At 42.4% G+C, this 23084-nt stretch overlaps 1 protein-coding gene across 2 annotated transcripts in view; it reads right to left on the reverse strand.

Annotated features, from left to right (window-relative positions):
- RPTOR (regulatory associated protein of MTOR complex 1) overlaps positions 1-23084 on the reverse strand; it is a 325970-nt gene that overhangs the window by 30720 nt on the left and 272166 nt on the right. For both annotated transcript variants that reach the window (XM_079965357.1, XM_079965356.1), the window contains exons 25-28: positions 9835-9940; positions 6266-6380; positions 5800-5924; positions 2799-2903 (exon numbers count right to left, since the gene is read on the reverse strand). In XM_079965357.1, coding sequence (XP_079821483.1) covers positions 2799-2903; positions 5800-5924; positions 6266-6380; positions 9835-9940 — 451 coding nt within the window. The remainder of the gene's footprint in view (positions 1-2798; positions 2904-5799; positions 5925-6265; positions 6381-9834; positions 9941-23084) is intronic.

Consider the following 23084-nt stretch of genomic DNA (forward strand, 5'->3'; position numbering starts at 1 on the left):
AGCTAAACAGAGTATATTTTTAGCCAAAAACAGTCACTCTCATTCAGAATTTATAACAAAGGGCTTATAGGGTGTTAACATCAGAAGTGAGGATATCAGAGTACAGCAACACATATCAAGTTGTGTCCATGTGATAGCAGGTTCTCGCCTTATCTTAAACCTTTTAAAGCATGATTAGGGAACCTGTGATCCTGCAAACGTTGCCACACTACAACTCCCATCATCCCTGAACCATTGGTCATGCTGGCAGGGGCTGATGGGAGTTGAAGTTCAACATTAACTGGAAGGCCACAAGTTCTTCACCTACTTCAAAGGAATTACATGGGTTAGAAAACTACATTTCCAGTTTAACATATTGATTGATGAGAGAAGCAATGTATTGGCTATCAGACTACAAGTGTCTCAGACGAATATTTTCAAAATTTAGTTATGGACTTTGCTTGTCTATTTTTGTGAAGCAAAATGTAACACAGGATTTATCCCACTTTCTTTGGACTTCAAAGCCAGCTCTCAAAAATTATTGCCAGCATTGGACGCAGTATCATTAATATCAGCCTCCAGCGAACTGGTGCCCTCTACATGTTTTGCACTACAGTTCCAATCACCCCTAAGCCTTGGCCACACTGATTGGGGATGATGGGGTTGGCTGCTTTATATGTATTCCATTTAAATTAGCCTTTTTGCTTAGTGCATTTGTACTTGAAGTATTTGCTAATGTGTGTGTGTGACACAAACCTTACAAGTATGCTAAAGTTAAGATAATTTCTTTCTAGATTTTCTGATTGCAAATTCTGGATAAATTCATTGGTTTTGGTGGGGATAAGCAATAAAAATAACAGAAAAATGGGAGAAGAGCATGTAGTGGCGCATAAGGAAGTCTAACAAAGTTCTAATTTCTCCTACGATGATTAATTCAGTGCTTGTTTTGAAATACACACACACACACACACACACACACACACACACACACACCCCTCTGCCTACTGGGTAATCCAACACTGGCTATGCTGATTCTCAAATACAGTGATACCTCGGGTTACATACACTTCAGGTTACGGACTCCGCTAACCCAGAAATGGTACCTCGGGTTCAGAACTTTGCTTCAGGATGAGAACAGAAATTGTGCTCCGGCGGCACGGCAGCAGCAGAAGGCCCCATTAGCTAAAGTGGTGCTTCAGGTTAAGAACAGTTTCAGGTTAAGAACGGACCTCTGGAACGAATTAAGTACTTAACCCGAGGTACCACTGTATGTGCTTTCAAGATGCTTTAGGGTGAGATGTGTGTTTAATGAACATCACGTAAGCTTTAAAGCTTGGTAAAGGGACTGTGAAGACAAGACCTGAAGGGATCAACAAGATTTGACTTTGGTACTCTACTCTCCACCCAAAGCAGCAGAGGGAGTTCAAGAACTGCAAGATAAGCATCTCTTAGCTGCTTTTATTGACAATATTCCTGTAAATGGCAGGATTTCACTCACAGCAATGTTTATAGCAGACATCTAACTGCCCATACTTTATGATCGGTTCTGTGCACATGTAATGGTGCGTTACAGAAGCTCGGGTTTGCAGCAGCTGCACCTCAAATTTCAGGCTACCTGGCCGAAAAGGAAGAGGAACAGAATCACCATAATATTCTTTTCATGGAAAGAACCAGAGGAAGGTCTGTCAAAGTTTTAAGATCTGAGTGAGGCATCGTCTGTGAATTCCAATGAATAGCTAGAAGGCACATTATACAGGAAAAGCCGGGCAATGTGAGGGAGGAAGAGGACATTAAAGGAAAACATGTAGGCAGCGCTACTGAAATGTAAAACCCTTAATGTTCAAAGGGCAGAGATTTTATTTTGACGTATCAAACCACTATCACTTACTGGCTATGCCAGCACAAATATTTTAAATGGAATGCAAAGTGCTGGTTTAGCAACAGGAAGTTTTCAAATAAGCGGTTGTCAGGCTTCAGTGCTGAGATGCACAGGTTCAGAAATGAGAACTGTCAGAGCATTAATGACTCCTCGTGTCTTGGAAGCAGACCAAGTATCCTTCATTATCACATCCGGCATAGTGGGGTTTTTTTTGGTCACCTAACCCTGCACCTCAGTCTCTCAGCCGGGCTTGTTAAGTGATGGGTTTCTTGTTGACACCTAACCCTGCCTGGATTCTCAACATGTTCGGGACACTCAAACTACTTGCACTACCATCCTGTAAATGTGACATTTCACTTGACCTTCCATCCTCCCTCCACAATGAACAGCAGGAAATACTGCAAGCGGTGTGCCCAAGTCAAGGCAGGCTGAGCAAGGTAGTATGGGAAGCATGCAGAGCTGGGGCAAAAGGGAACAAGCAAACCAAAAAAAGGATAGTGGCAAGAGGTGAGTTTTTGGGGTAAAACCCCAAAGTGAGAGGAGAAAACCAGCTGCAATAATGAGTCCAAGGAAGGGCAGTGCTTAGAAAAGCCTCACACAACAATTCTCTATCTAGAAGCAAAAAAGTTAGATCTGACCTCCAGTGATGAAACTCCAGCGCAGTCCAGGAAGGGAACTCACCTGTACTCCTCTGTTCAGCACTATGAAAAAGTTTGCATCTATTCCCCATCTGGCATCTCTGCTTAATCTTACATTTATTATTTGTTTTTAAAGTATCGCGGGGCAGAAATTTCTCATCGGCTCCATCAAGACCAAAACATTGTTAACAAGGTATTACTGTAGACAGTGAAGACCACTCCATGTTACCTAACCCTGTTCCAAATGATGGCAAACTACTTTTGCCCCTTCAAATCCAGATAGAATGCTAGGTCATACCTACCGCGTGTTGTTGGTAGCATGTCTGACAAGCCCTGCCAGGCTGTTACCATCTCTGGATTCTTCTCCAAGTCAGCAAAGTTTTTCCACACCCTTATAGCACCATCATCTTGAAGGAATGACAGAAAGAAAACTATAAGGCAATTCAGCTCAGAAGGGTAAGCTGGGCTTACCCAGTACCGTAAATTAATCACCATTACTGATTTGGCTCCAGCAGAAAATTCATGCTGCTTCAGACAGATTCCACTACACCATGGTTCTCCAAACATGAAGCAGGCATCCTTATGGAGAGATCAATTGTTACTATGGAAAGCTTGATCTGACACTTTCTAATCATATTGTTGAGTCCGTTTGCCTCTTAAGTAAGGGAGTAATATGCCAAGCTCCACTATCCTCTGCCACATTCAGAGTGACAGGCAGCAACCTAGCTTGACAGCAATATAGATTATGTATTTCCAGACGGCCTTACTGGTAATTAAGTCAGCCATTTTGGAAGGAATTTTGCTTCCTGCGGTCCTAGTATTATCCCAATTTTGATTGTGAATTGGAGGATCACTGGGTGCAAATAGCATCTTACTGTGTACTCTATGCTGTCCATGAATGTAACAGTTCTGCAGCATCCGCACAAAATTGCTATCAAAATGCCACCCCACATTTCCCCCCATTTAATCTGGATTTACCTGTTCTGTGGAAATTCTGATAGGTTAAAAAAAGGAGGGGGAAAACAATCAATCTGGATTAAATGGGGAGAAATAATATGGGGTTGCATTTTGATGAGGATGAGACTGTATGTGCCCTGCAGGAGTAACACAGAGTTTCCAATAAACTGCCATGTGGAAACACCCACTGAGGGTTATAGTACAAGAAGAGATGGGGACTGGATCTCCCATTGGTGTAACAGTAGCCACTAAAGGAAGGGGAAAGGATCTGATCTAGGTTGCGTTGCAGCATTAAGGTCAAATTCTGATAGGTTAAAGTTTTATCCATGCAACACTTTCCTAAGAAATATTCTCCCAAACCATTATTTGACCTATAGGCAAAACATATAGGTACCATACAGAAAGCTCTTTTTGATTTTAAATTAGAGGCACACATTATGAAAAAAACTGGAGAACATGTAATATAAAGATTCTGTTGGCTTTCTATTTTATTCTTTTCCTTGAAGTGTTCTTTTAGTGTGTTTTCCGCCTGAAAATGAGCAAGGATCTTATGAATGATTCTAGCCTGGCATGGCAATCTTTAAGACCAGTCTGCTTGCAGCACCTTATTTCTCCAAACCTTCATCTTATTTGTTGCTCCCTCTTGTCATTCAGCAAACATTTCCCCCCACTGTTTATGGGAGCAATGCTTTAGCTGTCTCATAGTCCATTGGCCCAATTTTCCTTATTAAGTCAAACACTACAGCAATAAAAAAAATCCAGCTGTTTAAGGAAACAGGGAAAACAGCACTTTATGCTGCTGCTGCTGCTGCTGCTACAACAGTATATAGCAGCACATGTTTTATTAGTTTATATACTTGAGACTAGACAGGAACACTGAAGATGCTCTAATCTAAAAATAGTACAGTGCTGACTCCCCACCATCCCCATATCTATCTGTAGAGGGACTACTGAAATGGAGGTATTATAGCAAAACATTTCAGCTTCCACTTTCTTCACCAGCTCTCATATAAATCAAGGGTGCTATAGTCAAGGTGGTAAGACGACTACAACACCCTTTGACTGACACGAGAGTCAAAGGGAGCCACAGAAGGCAGAAGCCAAAACATTTTGCCTTAATATATCTGTTTCAGTAGTCACTGTAATAAATAAATGGGATTAACTGTATCCTTCCAAGCAAATTTGTTTGAAGTGCTGTTTGATGCTTTTTTGTGTGTTTTTTAAAGTCTCTGTCTCTCTAAATTGGTGATAGCAGCAGTATTCAAACAAGGTTAATGAAAATAGACTCAGTAGTTTAGCTTCTTCCTGCTTGTTATGGACAAAGCTTTATTCATTAACTGTATCATAAACTTAGATAGGTCTGGAATAAATACAGATTATTATCTTTAAAGATTTTGTGATTACCTTGGCTATAGACTCAAAGCAAGAAGGCTAAAACTGAAAACAATTATAGTATGTACAATAATTTCCAAATGAATTTCACATACCAAACCCTCAAATGGGGGGGGGGGGGGAGAAGAGAGAATCAGGCCACACTTTGCTGAGGTGGATGTTTCCCTGAATGGATGCACAGTTTTTCATTTGCCTATGTGGTACACGTATGATTCCCACTGCAGTTCATGGGAGACTGGAGTCTTGCTTGTGCACTCAACATTAGTGTTGTTCACTAGGACAACAATGATATGCTTAGGAAAAATATGATGGGCAATAGGCTGCACAAAATAATGCTGCTTTTGGAAGGGATTGTCACAAAGCACAATATTCCTGAAGACACACCCTGCAAGAATAATGGTCTCTGGAGAAGCTTACTTTATCTGTTAACCCGGCCTGAAGTTCTATGGAGCAGAGGATTACTCTGGAGTTGTGACGGCCAAAGAAAGTGCACAGGGGTTAAAACTGATGGTTAGGATTCCTGACGTCAGGATAAGAAAAACTGGTATGAGGGAACAGGCTAGTGCTAGACTGTCCTGATTCCCAAAGCATTTTCTGAACTTGGGATGAAATGAAGGTGAGGGCAACAGACATGGTGAGAGACAGCTCACAGGAAGATTCTCAAACAGAGAAGCTCCAGTGTGCTTGAAGAGTTTTGTGAGTGACTCAATAAGTTTGTAGGCAGGATGCACTGAAGACAGTGCAAAATAAAAGGCTACGGAAGTTTTCACTCTTGGTTCAAAAAAATACAACCTTTATTAAAAGGTGGGTCCCTTTACTAAAACAGATGAATAAAATAAGGAAGCATGTATAACAATACACCTCTGTGTGACTGAAATGCAAGATGAGGTCCATAGACAGGGCAGAAAACACTTTCTTAGCCCTCCTTTTTAAAAAATATGAGGCCATACCCACCTGTAGCAGTCAGGAGCAGAGAACAGTCTTGTCCATTCAGATATTCCATGGCAGTGATCCTTGTGTAGCGTGGGTTCCCATTGTGAAAATAGTCCAGCTTTTCTCCCTTTTCCCAATCCCAAAAACTGGGAAAGGCAGGGGGGAAACAAATAGGTAAGTTGGATTCAGGTTCCAAGTGGATTTAAGTTCCCAGGATAAAAATAAAATAAAATGTTATTCTATACACTGGCTCCAAATCAAATGTATTCCTCCAGCCCGCCCACCCCACTTTGAGTATTTAACAACGTTTGATTAATGTCTCTTCATTACACCTCCGGCTTCTGCAGAGAAAGTAATAAGGCTGAAATTCTATTAGGAGGGTCTGTAACAAATCCAGGCACAACAAGACGACTGCATGTATGAGGCTTTTGCTTAGCAGCAAGAACAGGGCACCAGCTCAAGGGTGTTTAAAATGCCAGTGCCTTACCAGATGCTGTCCTTGTCAGCCACTGCTATACATGGGGTGAATGGGTGAAACTTGACCACTGACGGCATGCCAGGGTTCCTGTTCAGGAAGATTTGATCATCTAGTCGTGAAATACCTAGGGGGGAAAGGAAGAGAAAAACAACATGAATAGTGGTATCAGGACCTCTCACAATGCCAGCCACCCTGAGCCCTAAGACTGGCAGGGGAGGTCCTATCAGTGGGACTGCCAATATATGCTGCCTAAGTGGCATTAACTCATGAGAAGGCCTTCCCCTGCTAGTGGTTTTCTCTTTGTGGAATGCCCTCCCTCGGGAGGAGCATCTCCCTCCCTCATTAGTAACTTTTCAGCAGGGACTTAAAAACACTCCTGTTTACCCAAGTACCTGATTGCTGAAAGACTGTTCATGGAAACTTTGAAATTATTAAGCTGTGAGGATATGTGATTGTTTTATGTTTTAAAATATTTTAAATTGCTTATAAATATGCTTTATTTTTATTGTATTGTTCTAGCACTTTGGTGTGTTTTTTGTTTGCTCTGGGTTCCTTTGGGAGGAAGAGCGGGGTAGAAATGTAATAAATATTCATAATCATAAAAAATAAATTCTGATACGCAAGACTACATTGAATGTACATAATTTAGTATTCTACAAAGGAGGTTCTTGAAATATGCTATGCCTGGTCTCCTCAAATTAAAGGAGGGAACCCACCCTGTTTCTGTCCAGGCTATCTTTATTTGTCCTCGGTCCACACAGAAAATGAAAACATCACTCAGCAAGTGCCCAACTGTTGTACTTGATTCCCTCCTGCATTACATGTCTGTCTATTTTCTGTGTGAGAGCACAGGGGAAGACTGCCAAGTTGTCTTCACTGTTTGATAGCCTCTCCTGACATTGCCTTGCATTCCTGACAAATTGGAGATCTCGCAAATCTTTTCAGATTTTGATAGCGGCGCTCTAAGGAGGTTAAGACGAGAACAGATTGGATTAAGCAGGCAAAATGTTTGTGCCTTGTTAAATACTTATTGCACTATGCCAATAATGCTCAACTACGATAACAGCCGAAGTTTCATACTTAAATAGGGCTCAAAGCCCCCAAATATTAATGGCAAATTCACACAAGAACATCATTTTCTGGAGTTCCGGTGTAAAGCAAATCTGAATATATTCTTGTGACAAAATGTTTTTTGCAGGTAAGTGGAGGCAGATTTCCAAAATGGACAGCACCAAAAAAATCCTCCAGTGTTTCCACCACTGCTAAGAGTATGCAAAATAAAATTCTGAAACTGGCATCCTTAACTGTTTGCAGAGTTGTATGCATTGTTCCTTTAAAATAAAAATGTAAGGCTCTCTTCTCTGCTGACTCAAGCCTACTAGGTCTCAAAGGACTGAGCTATATGTGAGAAACAGACCATCTCTCTCGACAGATTAATATTTCACACTAATCTTTCCCCAGCTGACATCTGTAGACGGAAAGTCCCCCCAAATTTTCTCATCCCTGGTGAGAGCAATCTTGAGTCACGCTGAAAATGGCAGTATAGGTGAACAGCACAAATTTGCTCTTATTCACTGGCCAACCAAGCTGCAGAAAGAGTAGAAATGTCAATTCTAACCACAGCTATGCAAAATTAAGGGGCCACTTCAGCAAGATACAGGGAATTCAAATATCCTCTGTCATTAAACAATAAAGCCCACAGTCTGACTGCTGCCTTGTAAATGAATAAAGAGTTATAAATAAGCAAGATGCGCTTTCAGTACAGCACTGAATATATATGCTGATGAAACGTGAGTCCAATGTATATGAAGGGAAAGAAGCTGTAAGTGTAAAAGAGGCCACACATAAAAAAGCATTGCAGAAACATGACAGGATATGAATAAACAATCATTTATGGGGCCCCATAAAACCAAAGGATACTGAAACCCTTTACGTGCCTTGTGAATGTGAAGGGGATACAGCAGGCTCTTGCAGATCACAAGCTAATTTGCTGAAAACCCCAGCAGTATTAGACACCTATCAAACTCTGACTCTGCTCTTTGGAGAAGGTGAAAATGCTGGCATTTCGCCTGCAACACCATCTCTTGTAAACAAGCTGCCGCATCCATCTAAACTTTACTGGATGGAAGAAAAGCCTGGCTCTGTTCAGCAGCATATGTTCAATGTCTTTGAGCAATTCGTTTTATCTCGAATATTTTGCTTTTGGTGGGGCATGCCATTTTTGATCAGCAAGACTGTCCAGAAGCTCTGCTACTAGCATTCAGTGTTAGCAAGCTTCCTCGGTAGGCACATGTTTCACATACACCCCCCCCCCGGAATCGCCCCGTAAAGGTAAAGGGACCCCTGACCATTAGGTCCAGTCGAGGCCGACTCTGGGGTTGCAGCGCTCATCTCGCTTTATTGGCTGAGGGAGCCGGCGTACAGCTTCCGGGTCATGTGGCCAGCATGACTAAGCCGCTTCTGGTGAACCAGAGCCGTTTACCTTCCTGCCGGAGTGGTACCTATTTATCTACTTGCACTTTGATGTGCTTTTGAACTGCTAGGTTGGCAGGAGCAGGGACCGAGCAACGGGAGCTCACCCCGTTGCGGGGATTCAATCCGCCTATAGACAGCGGCAATAGAATTACATGGGCAGATTTAGCTAGTTACTTACGTTTAAGCACAGATCTTAATATGGGATAATGATTACTGAGCACACACACACAATCAAAATATGCACATGCTTTGAATGTCAGTGGGGAATAGCTCAGCTACAACATGCACATTTCCTGGGTTAGGGAGAATTAGCTAATTAATTCTAACCACTACTATACTAATGTACCCATGCAACATACGTGTGAAAAGGAGCATGTACACAGGACGCAAGAGGAGATGGTGTTGGAGGGCAAGTGTCCTGCTGCTGAGAGAGACACATTAGTCTTTTCCCTCTGTGTCTGTCTGTCTGTCTGTCTGTCTGTCTGTCACTCTCTCTCGGTTCACATTAAAAACCAGACCTTGGTGATGCAAAGTGGCATGAATGTAGAGAAAAGCTGACTTAGGCAAGGATTAAAATACCTGTTTAAAACACAGGCACACAAGGATATGAAGAAGGGGCTACAATTTGTAGGGAAAGAACTTGCCACTCCAGGAAAACAATATAACTGGGGCACACTGAAACTCCTGGGTTAGTCAGGAAACAGTCAGGAGCAGAGAACAGCCTTGTTCATTCAGATATTCCATGGCAGTGATCCTTGTGTATCTCCTAAATTCCTGGGTTAGGAAACAATGGGACAACCACAAATCATATTGGCAATATGTGTCTCCCAGACTCTTGTAACTACCAGCCTGCTGATTCCACATGCATGTGCTTTACCCAAGGAGAAAAAGGCTGTCTAACTCTCAAAAGCAAACAACCCCATTACAACAAAACAAGTTGAAGTTGTGAGCAGAAGCTCACGCTAAAGAGGTCAATGCTGGCCAAACAAATGGTTTATGAACAGTGTTCTTGTTCATGGCCTCATGTAAAGAGTGGATAAGCATTCTCCTTGGTGCCAGGAGATGTATAAAATGGGGTGGGTAAGGGAGAAAAAGTTGACCACCTTTTTGGATGATTTTCTGTGCTTGCTTTCGGACTCTGGCATTGCGCAGAAACCGCCACTCCCTTTCTTTGCGGACCTGGCTTTCCAAATCATGTTCTTCTGGAATCTGCCAATTAAATAATAATAATAAAAATGAATACAACAGGAGAATGGCAAAGAAAGGCTTCTTGTGATTCCAAATGCCTCTAATTTCAACCAGAACAGGGACCCTTCAGCCCATGCAATCTGACCAAAACCAGCAAGGGGCAGATGAGGTTTTTCTGTTCTTATACACTTCATTACCTTCTGAACTGCACATCATCCACCACTGGGCCCCAGGGCTGTCAAGTGATCAAAGCCTCAGTTGTTTCTTTTAACCAATTAAAATAAATATGATAAAATGTCTACACAGGCAATATTTTCAAGAAATCTAATGCAGATAATTTTTCATTGACAAATGACAGGGAATGCAACTGGAATGCACTGCTTGAATGCAGATGTATACATAGATCAATTGCAAAAATGATATTGGCACTGAAATCCTCTCACTTGGGACATTTATTTTAAAATGCACATTTTAAGCCTATGGCTGATAAACCGTATCCGTTATTTGACAAATATTCCAAAACCTATTCTTTACTCACTCTTTTGAAAAGGTCTATTTGTTTTTGTCTTGTCTCATTCAGGCTACAAGTTCTCACAGAAAGCAAATGAATATCCCATTTTCTTAAACAGCAACGTAAATTTATGAAGCTCATATAAATGGCTTGTCACAGCAGATATATTTGAATCTTGTGGCTGCTGTTACGAACCCGAAAGCTCATCCCTAGCACAGGACCATTTTTACACTTGTCTCCAAGTCTTTCTTCTGTTTAGATGGAAGGAGTGCAACTTCTGCATAATTCCTTATGAATAAAAGGCTCCATAAAGTATGTGGCAGGGAAGTGTAAACACAGAAGGTATAATTCAAAATTGGAGACAACATGTGGAGATCCTGTACTTCTTCCTGTCGAGGGCCTGAGCAGCTAGGGGATCGTAAAGATTCTGCCCTGTTATTTAAGGAAGCAAGCACACTCAATTGCAAGAAGTTGATGCTGCTCATATTTTGGGAATGGCTGCTGAAAACAATTAGGCAGAAGTGTAACGGCATGAAAACATACATATTAAATGTCAAACGTGAGTTGGCTTTCTGTGCAGAGAAAGGTGTACTTTGGATTTTCAGAGCCAGGCCAGCAGTTTTCAAACCAAGCACTCACTCAGCTCAGGTGTTTTGCTTTCATGACGACATCCTTTGAAATTATTATTCATGCCATGATGAAGGTTCTGCTGATATAAAACAGTGCTGCTAATCAGTTGGCACTGTAGCCTGAGAGACCAGGCATTGGTTACCACTGAGAAAACAGGCGTGGTAGCCGTTAAATTTGTTCTAGACCAATAGAAAGAACATTTCTTTTAGATTGGTTATCAGAACCTCCCAGTTCACAACAGAAAGACATATCAATAAAGACTGAAAGGGCACACTTAGTCCCTATCAGTCCAGAAAAAAGTATGCCAAATCATATTGCCATGCAAAAAAAATCCACAGCAGCCCATCCTCTGGAAACAAATCACAACAAGATTACAAAGATTACAAAGCTAGACAGCATTTATTTTATTATTTAAAAAATAATAATTCTCCCTCACTCTCCCCAGTAGTGTTTGGATTGTTTGGCAACAATCCAAGGTTTGTTAAATGGAACATGAGAAATGAACAGCAATGTACAGTAATAAGCAAGCCCACGATAAAATATATTTAAGTATATTCAAGTGGAGAGATATACTTTGATAAAAATGTCATTTCAAAGGAATAAATTGGAAGAAAATCTTAAAGGACTTTGTATCAAGAAAAGAAGACAAGGGGCATGTACAGAATCTAAACATTACCAGTTGGCATCTAGCATGGCTTTTGTAAGTATGGATTAGGAAATGCTTCTTCCCTGTGTAACAGCTCCCATAGAGTTAGTCTGTCCATATCAGAAGCTGGCTGCACCAAAGTGCCTTCAGCACATTTGTTGCATTGGCCTATGATGCCAAATATGTTCATAGTGCTGGCCTTTGTTTCACCTTATCTGCTCTACCATGCCAAATTATGGAAAGGAAGAGCTACATGGTTTTCTCTATATGGTTATTATATGAGGAAGTATCACATACATAAACAGACAATAGGTTGCATCCAATCTTCATTTTATGCCGGAAACCAGATGAGGACCAGGGCATTAGCTTCCTGATCACAAGCTTCCATACTGTGCAATGTACTAGAGCAAGCTGATATACTTTGTCACTTTGCAATGAAACATCTCCTCTCTTAACTCCCCCTCCCTGTGTATCCCCCACTTCTATTCTGGTGGTTCCTCAACTTTCTAGGGCAGATTTGGGAGAGGCACAGGAGGGTATGTAGAGAGAGGAGAAGTTCTGCTGCACTAGCAGAACAGGACAGCTTCATTGGGTACAACTCAGTATTTTTGGCCTCATACTCTGGTGAGCTGTAGTGGAATGCACTGATAAACAGGACTGACGCACAACATTTTGGCACCTGAGGCTAACCACAAAATGGTGCCCCTATCCCCACCAGGGGAGAAGGGTGAGTGAAGATCTGCATCAGGAACAAGGATGGAAGGAAGATCTACATGAATATCTGCTGCCCCTATGGCTCCTGCCACCTGAGATGGTCACTTCACCCTGCTTCATGGGTAGGCTGGTCCTGATAATGAATGATGTTGCTAAAACCAAGGCAGTACTTGGTTCTAGCAACTCGGGAGGGGAATGGAATAAACCATCTACACACACAAATGGGAGCAACCTGAAATCAGTACATGTGTAAATGTCTGAATTAGTGGCCAATTATCAGCAAGGGATTAAGAGTGTGATCCGAAATAAGTGATTTAGCAATAACATTAATTCCTTTCCCAGAAATAAGGACTCGCTAGAGTATTTGCATTTTTTCAGCTTAGGTGACTGGGTTACAAAGGTGGGGCAGGATGGAGTCTTATAAAATTATGCATAGTGTAGAGGAAGTGGAATGAATGATACTCCCTCTCTCATAACACTTCAAATTAGAGGTCATCCGATGAAATTGACAGGCACAAGATTAAAGATAAACAAAAGAAAGCACCTTCACACCATGCAACTCATAATGGCTTAGATGGCTTTATATCCCTGTTATCTTTGTCCATGGAGTTTTCTTGGCAGGGATACTGGAGTGGCTTGCTGGTTCCTGCTCCAGGTGGATCACGTTTGGTCAAAACTCTCCACTATGACCTGTCCATCTTGGGTGGCCCTGCATGGCATAGCTCATAGCTTCTCTGAGTTATTCAAGCCCCTTCGCCATGGCTTAGGATACATACTAGTATACATACTTCCATACATAGTATACATACTTCCATACATACTAGTAGTGATGTATGGAAGTGTGAGCTGGACCATAAAGAAGGCTGATTGCCGAAGAATTGATGCTTTTGAATTATGGTGCTGGAGGAGACTCTTGAGAGTCCCATGGACTGCAAGAAGATCAAACCTATCCATTCTGAAGGAAATCAGCCCTGAGTGCTCACTGGAAGGACAGATCCTGAAGCTGAGGCTCCAGTACTTTGGCCACCTCATGAGAAGAGAAGACTCCCTGGAAAAGACCCTGATGTTGGGAAAGATTGAGGACACAAGGAGAAGGGGACGACAGAGGATGAGATGATTGGACAGTGTTCTCAAAGCTACCAGCATGAGTTTGACCAAACTGCGGGAGGCAGTGGGAGACAGGAGTGCCTGGCGTGCTCTGGTCCATGGGGTCACAAAGAGTCGGACATGACTAAATGACTAAACAACAACAACAGATGGCTTTAAAAAGACAGGACAAATTTATTGAGTGTTAGGACTATTAACAGCCATTAGTAATGAAATCTACTGTGATCTCTACCTTCCGAGGCAGTAAAGGAATTGTAAACCAGTTTTTGCTGTTGGGGGGCAATCAGTGGAGGATGGCTGTTGCGCTCATGCCATACTTGTGGGCTTCCAAGATGGAGGATGATAGACTAGATGAACCACTGGCTCAATCCAGCAGGCCTATTCTCACACTATGTTTGTTCTCTCCTTGCAGTCATTTTTTTTTTACTTTAGAAAAGTCTTTCTATAGTAAACAAAAGACAAGCTTCTGTTCTGTTCTAATCACTTCTATGTGGGTCTCCCAGAGGTGTGTGGGTGTCTGGAATAGTGTTACATGATTAGGATCATGACACACTACAGATTTCTAACACCTCTTGGCTTCCACTCAGACAGAAACCAATTACAATTCAGAAGTATCCCACTGAGCAGTGCCATGTGAAAGCCAATGAAGTTGTTCTCCGCTTTATCCATATCAAGATGGAAACAGTCAGCAAGGGGTTGTTGAAATAAGGACAGAGGATGGATTTTCTCCTTGCAGCAATAAATAATGTTATAGGGAGATCTCTGCTGGTTTCACAGTGATGAAACAGTTTCCTAAGGGGCTAAATCCTCCATCAGTTGAACAGAGCCAGAGCCACTGTGGAGCTGAGGTGGCAACCTGTGGCTATTGAGGCTAGGGTGTGAGTGTATATTTTTGTTCATATGTTGCCTGCATTAAACATAAAAGATCCTAAAAGTTGCAGTCAGACACTGGGGCAACACCAGTACTGCACTTCCCCGACTTTAAACGTTTTCAGAACTCTTGAGGTGGGAGTGGGGCTGGACCTATGATTACCTGAGCATTGCTGTTAAGTATCAGTTAAAGTACTACCAGCTAAAGCACTACACTCTTTTCTGAAACGAACCTTGTTCTGCTTTTCCATAAATCGAACACTGACTGATGCCAATGATTTGTAATGCCACCAGTCAGTGCATAGAAGCATAATGCCTATTTCTCAGGGAAAGAATGTTCCCTTCCACACCAAACCTTACAGAAATTAGGTGTACTTGCAGCCCCTTTTGCATGTATTCCTCACAAGAGCATCTACTCGGTCACCCTGCCTGCTGCATGTGTTTCCTAGCAGAGTCTTGGCGTCAGGATCTAGGCTCTCTCTCCTATCTACATTTAGTTCACATTTCATGGTGTGTGTGTTTAAATGCAGGCAGCTGAAATTCTCAGAAGGCAGCAGGAACAAAACAGGATTCTTTACTCCTGAATGTGCCACATACAGCATTTTCAGGAGACTATTCCACATAACTCTAGAGAACTATATAGATTGTAAGAATGTCAAGCTCAGCTAGATGAACTATGGAATAACCAGGAAAACAGCACAGCTGCAACTGATGGCATATACCAATTTTGCTCCTTGGATATGTGCAGTGCTAGCTTTTGTTTCATAGACACTAATTATTGTTCAGTGTAGCGTTAGTATTTTTTTTTTTTTTTTACTATCTTTGGTGAAGAACACCCTGTAGGATACAGCATGTGCGGTGTCCATGAAACCCTGTTAACAGGCTCCCAAATCGACTTTTTATGCAACATGAGCAAAATGCAAAAGATAGTGGTAGGTAGAGAAAGAAGCAAGCATAAAGGTATACTGCACATCCCTTGGATGGGATCTTTAATACTGGATTCTAGAGGTTTTTAAGCAGAAGTTGAATGGCCAAATGTCATGTATGACCTAGTTGAGATTCCTAGACTAGATGAGCCTCAGGGTCCCTTCCAACTCTCCAGTTCTATGACTCTATATGGAATCACAGGTTTTTCCACTGGAAGCACAGGTCTCAAACTCCTCCTAGGAGAAAAGCAGTTTGTGGGAGGAAGAGTAATGGGGCGGGGAGCAATGGATGGTGAAAGAGTGATGCACTATTGTTCCCCATAACATTTCATTTTTGAATGCCAGTCTGTAACTGTAGTCAGGTGGATTCACAGAGTTCACCAGTATTGTGTAAAAACTGCCAATACACCTTCCAAAATTGGATAAGCATTTTCTAATGTTTTCTTAGGGACGCAGGTGGCGCTGTGGGTTAAAGCCTCAGCACCTAGGGCTTGCCGATCGAAAGGTCGGCGGTTCGAATCCCTGCGGCGGGGTGCGCTCCCGCTGCTCGGTCCCAGCGCCTGCCAACCTAGCAGTTCGAAAGCACCTCTGGGTGCAAGTAAGATAAATAGGGACCGCTTACCAGCGGGAAGGTAAACGGCGTTTCCGTGTGCGGCTCTGGCTCGCCAGAGCAGCGATGTCACGCTGGCCACGTGACCCGGAAGTGTCTCCGGACAGCGCTGGCCCCTGGCCTCTTAAGTGAGATGGGCGCACAACCCCAGAGTCTGTCAAGACTGGCCCGTACGGGCAGGGGTACCTTTACCTTTACCTTTAATGTTTTCTGAATTAGAGCCAAACCTTTGCGATGGTATGCTTATATTGCTCGTGAGGTCTTGTCATGAACAAGACCTGCCTTTGTGTGTGAGAGAAAGCAAGCAAGTGGGGATGAGCAATTGTGTGGTAGGAAAGAAGAAGAGAGATGGACAGGAGAGTGGAGAAGTAGTGAGTGGACTCATGAGAGATTGTGGGGATGGTGGTGGAAGGGCAAAGAAAGGAGATGGTTGAGGGTGAAGATTGTGCAGGGGAGGGAAAGATGGGCAGAGACAGTCTGAGGAGCAGATTCGCCTTTGATTTGGGCTATTTGTGTACATGGGTATTTAAAATCAACCACAATGTTGGCTGAAGGTTTCTAAGGTGGCAATCCTAAGTACACTTACCTGGGAGTAATCCCCACAGAACAGATGGGGCACACTTTTGAGTACATATGCATAGAAGCAGACTGCAGACCAAATTCTATTTCCAATAAAGCAAGTCAAATGATGGGACAGCCTATGAGTATGATCTGTGAGATATCAATCCACCTGTTTTATTTCAAACATCTCAGCAAAATTCAGTTCCGGGGGATATGCTATAACCCTTCAATATTAGTGGTAATAGGGAATATAAGGTAAAAATGAACATGTTATATAGGATTGCAGTAATTTTAAAATATGGATAAAATTCTCACTACCCAAAACCCTTTTGTGTGTGTGTATATATATATATATTCCTGTAAACCCTGATGAAAGAAATGGGACATCTATTTCCAGTGGAGCTTGTGGAAGGAAAATTCTTGCTGGAATGTGCCTCATATCTATGGTAGTAAATAGTTATTGCTGGACAAATCTCTCTCTAAAACTGTGTTGTAGTTCTTCACTCAGCAACAAGTAATTATTCAAAGCACTCCAAATATTCTTAAACTTCTACTTAAAAAAACAACAAACTGAAGTACTCACACTAAAAACACACACCCTGTGTGCACAGAATGATGCATTTTGATTGGCCATCTGGAGTGATTTATTAGATTAATAAGGCACCACTCTGGCGAACAGCTATTCTCAGAAAGCAGATAAATGTGTTTAATAATCATTGGGAGTTAATATATTACCCACTCTGAATGGTAAAATAAAGATAGCATTATCCTAATTCTTTTATTTTTAAAACATCTACGTGCTGTTCTCTAGTCTTGGAAACAAGCACATAAAAGTCAGTTTGGCCAAAGTAGTTGGACCAACAGCTTGAAGCTAATTAGTAATTAAAGTAGTAGCATTTCCAAATGTTTCAATGCCTGTGTAGCTATGGGTATCAAGAGAAAATTAATTGTATTTGTGCTGTAGTTGATGAAGTACCAAATGTTTTATTACCTGGCAAATTCTCTTGGTGGTTCAATTTTAAAAAAAACAAAAAACTGGGGATCTGCAAATCCACCTGTAAAACATGTTGTGATTAAGGAAAAAAATTGCTTGAATATAGTGCCCGTTAGTGTTTTGCTTTGATGACCAGTAGGGTTCTTAGGTATGCAGAAAAAATATTGACAGAGATCTCAGTAACAGGTTTTATATTCTTTTTTTTAAAAAAGGATGTGTGTGTCAGCCACTGTTTCTTTATTCCAAAACCCAAGTGTAACCTGATACCTGCAGCACCTAGCAGAAACTAATTCAGTCTGTAATTTCGATCTTGGAATAGAAATGAAATGCTGATCACATGATTAAAACATGCAGTCTAATTTTTGTACTTTTAAATCTTGTTTCCCTTGCCCCCACCTCCCATTTGGATACCACCTAGCCAGATGAAGAGCTAGAACTGAAACTTAGGCTCACTAGTTTGTGATATTTTGGCTGGTGCTTATAAATGCTGGTTTTGGAGAAATACATGGATTATTCACATGTCCATTCTGGGCCTCCTGGAGGCACTAAGTGCACACAGGTCTGTTGGGTGTCCGTGTCTTTGTTACTTCACAAAATATTTCTTGCCCAGAAAGAGCTATGTGTGCTCACTACCAACAAGGTAGGTCACTGTAATGAAAAGAAAAGAATAAACTGGAATAGAGGACTGAAAATGGGATCAGCCAACAGAGGCCCTCAGGTACATATCCCCACCCCCGCCCCCCTTTGCTGAACTCTTCTGTACATATCATACCACACAGCTCTGGGATTTGTTATGTTGAAGCATGAAAACAGAGGACTTCACACTTACACAACCCCCACCTACCCACCATACAACTGTATATGAAGTTTCAGGGCAAGCTCGGGGAAAAAAAGTTCTCTCAACCCCGAGCCTATAAAGTACAGCACTATTCAAAATGCACGGCAATATTTTGTTTAGTTGTTCGCTGCCACTTGTTATCTTATTATGCCCTCCTCTGTTTGTTCATTTTTTAGTAAGCATTTTCTGCAGCAGTAGCAGTGGCTGTTCAGTGCCTTACACTGCTGCACATTAACATTTTTGAACCCAAGACCGCAGTCACTGATTGCGGACATGAACCAACAGCCTTTGCCGATTTGTGGCTCCACAGAAATTTAGGGGGAAGCTTATCTTGAACCTGGAGGTTCTATATTGTCATCCATTGATAAGACTCATCCTCCATGAATCTGCCTGTTCAAGTGGTTCTCAAAGCACTGGGAAGGGGGGCACGTTCAGCGGACCAGTTAATACCACTCCCTGACAACTCAAAGTACATACATAATTCTTATTTTAATATCTGTAGTCTTGCCTATCTAATGCGATGAATGTGCCTGCTTCTTGCAAGCAAAGTTATATGAATTCATTGCAAGACATATTTCAGCCTTTTTACATTACCCAGCATGCAAGAAACCCATTGTACTGCCTATAGGGAGACAATTATTTCTGCTCCCTCTTCAGCTGACAGACTGTGCATAAAATACTGTAGCAGAGTAATTTTGGAAGATATACATGTGTACACACACACATACACACACAGGTGCAACACAGGAAGTTGTCATGCCAGTATGAATTGGCATGAATTTCTGGCAACTCATCGCTATGAACACAACCTCTAACTAAGAACCTTACATCCAGAAACTTGTGCTGCTTTGGATGGATGCTTACAATTCAAATTTCAATTGCCTAGTCTAATTCATGAAAACCTTCAGCGTGTCTCCTTAGTTTTGTTCTATAAATGCATCTGTGATGCCTGAGGATATGTTATTATGGGGGCGAGAAGGGTGCTTTTTATGTTCTTGTGATTTTAAAATGAGGCCAAAGAATACCAGCCCTTGAGTTTCCTGAGTTCTAATTCAGATTGCATAGACCTGATGAAGGGCTTTGACCTTATCAGCTGAAAAGTACTCTTCACACTGCTCAACAAGATAGGATCCCCATCTAAGCGCCACAAAATGGCCATGTCCTTCCACGAGAACATGTGTGGCACAATCCAGTATGATGCTTCATCCTCAGACACCTTCCCTTTAAAGAGCAGTTTGAAGGAGGGCTGTGTTCTTGCCCGAACTCTCTTTGGCATGTTCTTCCCTCTGTTGCTCTTCTATGCCTTCAGCTTGACAGAAGATGGAGGGGGGGGGTCTGTTCAATGTGGCATGTCTCCACACCAAGACAAAAATGTGGCGGGTTCTTATCTGAGAGATGTTGTTTGCAGATGACGAAGACTTGAGGAAGCTCTGCAGAGACTCATCAAATGTTTTTCCAAGCTTGCATGGAGTTTGGCCTGACCATCGGCCTGACATCTTGGGTCAGGGTCTTGCTAGCACACCATGCACCAGCATTTCTGACCCCAGGCTTGAGGCGGTAGACAATTTTGTTTAACTGGGCTCCACCATACCCAACAACCTTTTCCACTGATGCTTTCCACATGTGCTGTATCAGGAAGAGCCAGGGGTACCACATGGCAGAGCAGTCTCAAAGATGTGTTGTTCCAAGGTTACCTTCCCAGCATGTTCACACTTCTGTCTCAGTGATGTCTAAACTAGATTGGTAATGTCCACAGATGAAAGATGGCAGGACCCCCAATTCTATGGGGAATTGGCTTCAGGCACCAGGCCCATTGGTAGACCAACTCTGTGTTGTTCTCTACAGCCACGGCAAGCACTGTAACTCTCTAACAGTTTGACTCCAATGGCACACTCTTCCATTCTCTCTCAAGACATATGGATGCCAATGAATTCAGATTGTAGATAAACAGCCTGGTGACAAATGGAAACCCCAAAGATGCATGAAATGAAGCAAGGTCAACTCTTGGTCCAAGAAGATTATGTGACTTGCTGACCTCCCTCCTGGATTAGAAAGCTTTTACTTAAGGCAAAATGTTCCAGTGTTGCTTCAACATTAATACAGCTAGAAACAGCAAAGAGAGTGAGACACCAACAGTTCTGCCCTTGCTGGTGAAAAGCAGAGGCTTTAATTACACAGCAAGCAAAAACTGGCATTTTTAAAAAAAGTTTGTTGTTGATGTCCCTCTGGGACAACAGACAGGCAGAATACTTAATCACTGCAACTCTCCCAGGAAGCTCAAGTGCTATCTGGATCAGAGAAAAATTGTTTGTTAACCCTCATGGCACACAAATAAAATATGAACATAACGTTGCTCAACATAGCATGTGAGCTGAAAGATTGTGCTGTATTTGGCCTACATTCTTGTGCTCAAATCTTGAACCCACCCCAGCCCAGCTCTCTTCCCACTTCACCTTGCTTGTGTGTAGGTTAGATATAATGTGCAAAATGCACAATGAAGGTTTGGCATTTTCGGCAACAGTCAGAGGCATAGCATTAGCTTGCTCACGGTATTAGATGTAAATTCCAGAATCATGAATTCAGCACTGCCTCTTTACTGTGGAGATGAATAGAAGCATGATGAGAGGGGAGGGAGCAAGTTTTTCTTTGAACACAAACCTCTGTAGTAATTAGCAAGGAAAGATACAGAAAACACAGCTGTTTGCAGCAAGTATGCAGACAGCTGCTTAGAAGCTGTCCTTCCCTGTACCATTGTGATGATTTTGGTGTCATTATTATACATAATTTATATAGCATTGTTTGGCATACAACCCACCTCTCATTCATATTCTGTGAGGCAGGCTGCTATTATTCCTGTTTTTACTAATGGAAATACGGGCTGAAAGGTTGTCATCCAAGGTCCATGGCTGAATGGGACTAGAGCCCTCATTCTCGAGGTCCAGAAAGCAGACTGAATGACTTGCACTGTGCAATAGTTGGGCTCTTTCTCATGAGGCTTTCTTCATTTTTTAGTTTGGTTTCCTTCTTGGTGGGCCATCAAAAATGGCTGGGGAACACTGCCTCCAAATGCCTTGTTTACAAGCCAGTTCATCACAGGGGCTTGCCTACCCTCCCTCCTGCAAGCCATCTATCACTTTTACACCTTCTCTGATGTTGCTGCAACATTTCCTCCCTTACAATCTCTCTCTGTCCTGGTGTCCTCTTACTCCTTGCTGTCCTCCTTGGAATTTTCTGCCGATTATAAAAGGGAAACGGTCCCTTCCAGCTCATCTCTTTTCCAACCCCCCCAACCCCATCAATCCACCTGGAAGCTGGCAAGCACAAGGAGCCAAACTGCCTTGTTGTCTTTCCCATACACATGGTATAGGATTGGCTGCAGCTTTCTATTGAATGCATATAGGTAAAGGGTAAAGGGACCCCTGACCATTAGGTCCAGTCGTGGCTGACTCTGGGATTGCGGTGCTCATCTCGCTTTATTGGCTGAGGGAGCCGGCGTACAGCTTCCGGGTCATGTGGCCAGCATGACGAAGCCGCTTCTGGCGAACCAGAGCAGCGCACGGAAACGCTGTTTACCTTCCCACCAGAGCAGTACCTATTTATCTACTTGCACTTTGACGTGCTTTCAAACTGCTAGGTTGGCAGGAGCAGGGACCGAGCAACAGGAGCTCAGCCCGTCACGGAGATTCGAACCGCCAACCTTCTGATCAGCAAGTCTTCGGCTCTGTTTAACTCACAGTGCCACCCGCGTCCCATTGAATGCATACTTGATGGTAAATTTGTTTTTTTTAAATGAATATTTATTAGCATTTTTTAAAAAACAAGACAAAAACAAAAATAACAAAAAATACAAAAATCCAAAACTTACAAACAATTAAAAACATAAAGTTTCAATTACTTATTTTCATTTAACTTGTTTCTCCGACCACCTCACACCTCCCCATCTTGTATTCCAATTTAAATTGTTAGCTCAGCAAGTCCTTATTGATGGTAAATTTGGCTTCCATTTTCTGTGAATTCTGTGGCCTCCTGCCTGGTGTGCTTCCTGCACAGTGGGGCAGCTGTGGTAGTGTGGAAGGCACTAGATTCCTCTGGTGGGTTAGGCTCAGGGGACAGCATATGTGAAGCTTCTGCCTTAGGCTGTGTGGGCTCAGGACCACCAGCCTCAGATTATATGTGCTCCAAACCACCAGCTTTTTGCCCTGTGAGCTCTGAATCACCAGCTTCAAAAACAATGGCTTTTGGTGAATATGTGAGCCCTAGGAGAGGAGATTGCAGCCACTTTGCTCCTCACTGGTCATTCTGCTGCTGCAGCTAAGCCATAGCTTGGCATGTCTACTGAACTTGAGTATATGGTTTATATCTCTCCAGACTAACCATGAACCAAGATTTGCCCTATGGTTTATAGCTCATGGGTTGTCTAGGAGAACTAAACCACGAGTCCAGGTCTGGAAAACACACTATGTCATGCTTAGTTCTGTGCAGCACAGCAGGAAAACAACCAGGGAGGAGCTACGGGGCCACAATCTCTTTGGGAGTCTGTGCATTTGCACTAAGCCACAATTTGGCTTATCATTAGGTACAGAGGATGTGCAATTCATTTTACTTTCTACTATGACTGCTTGATTGTAGGCAACAAAGCTGCCCTGATAACATAACCTGCTCCATGCCTGAACTAGAGAGTGGCTGCCACACTAAGTACCCAGAATCTTGTATGGTATAATGGGATCCCATGGCTGTGGAAAGAGATCTGCCATCCTT

The sequence above is a fragment of the Podarcis cretensis genome, assembly GCF_951804945.1.
Source record: "Podarcis cretensis genome assembly, chromosome: 2".
In the NCBI taxonomy this organism is placed as follows: Eukaryota; Metazoa; Chordata; class Lepidosauria; order Squamata; family Lacertidae; genus Podarcis; species Podarcis cretensis.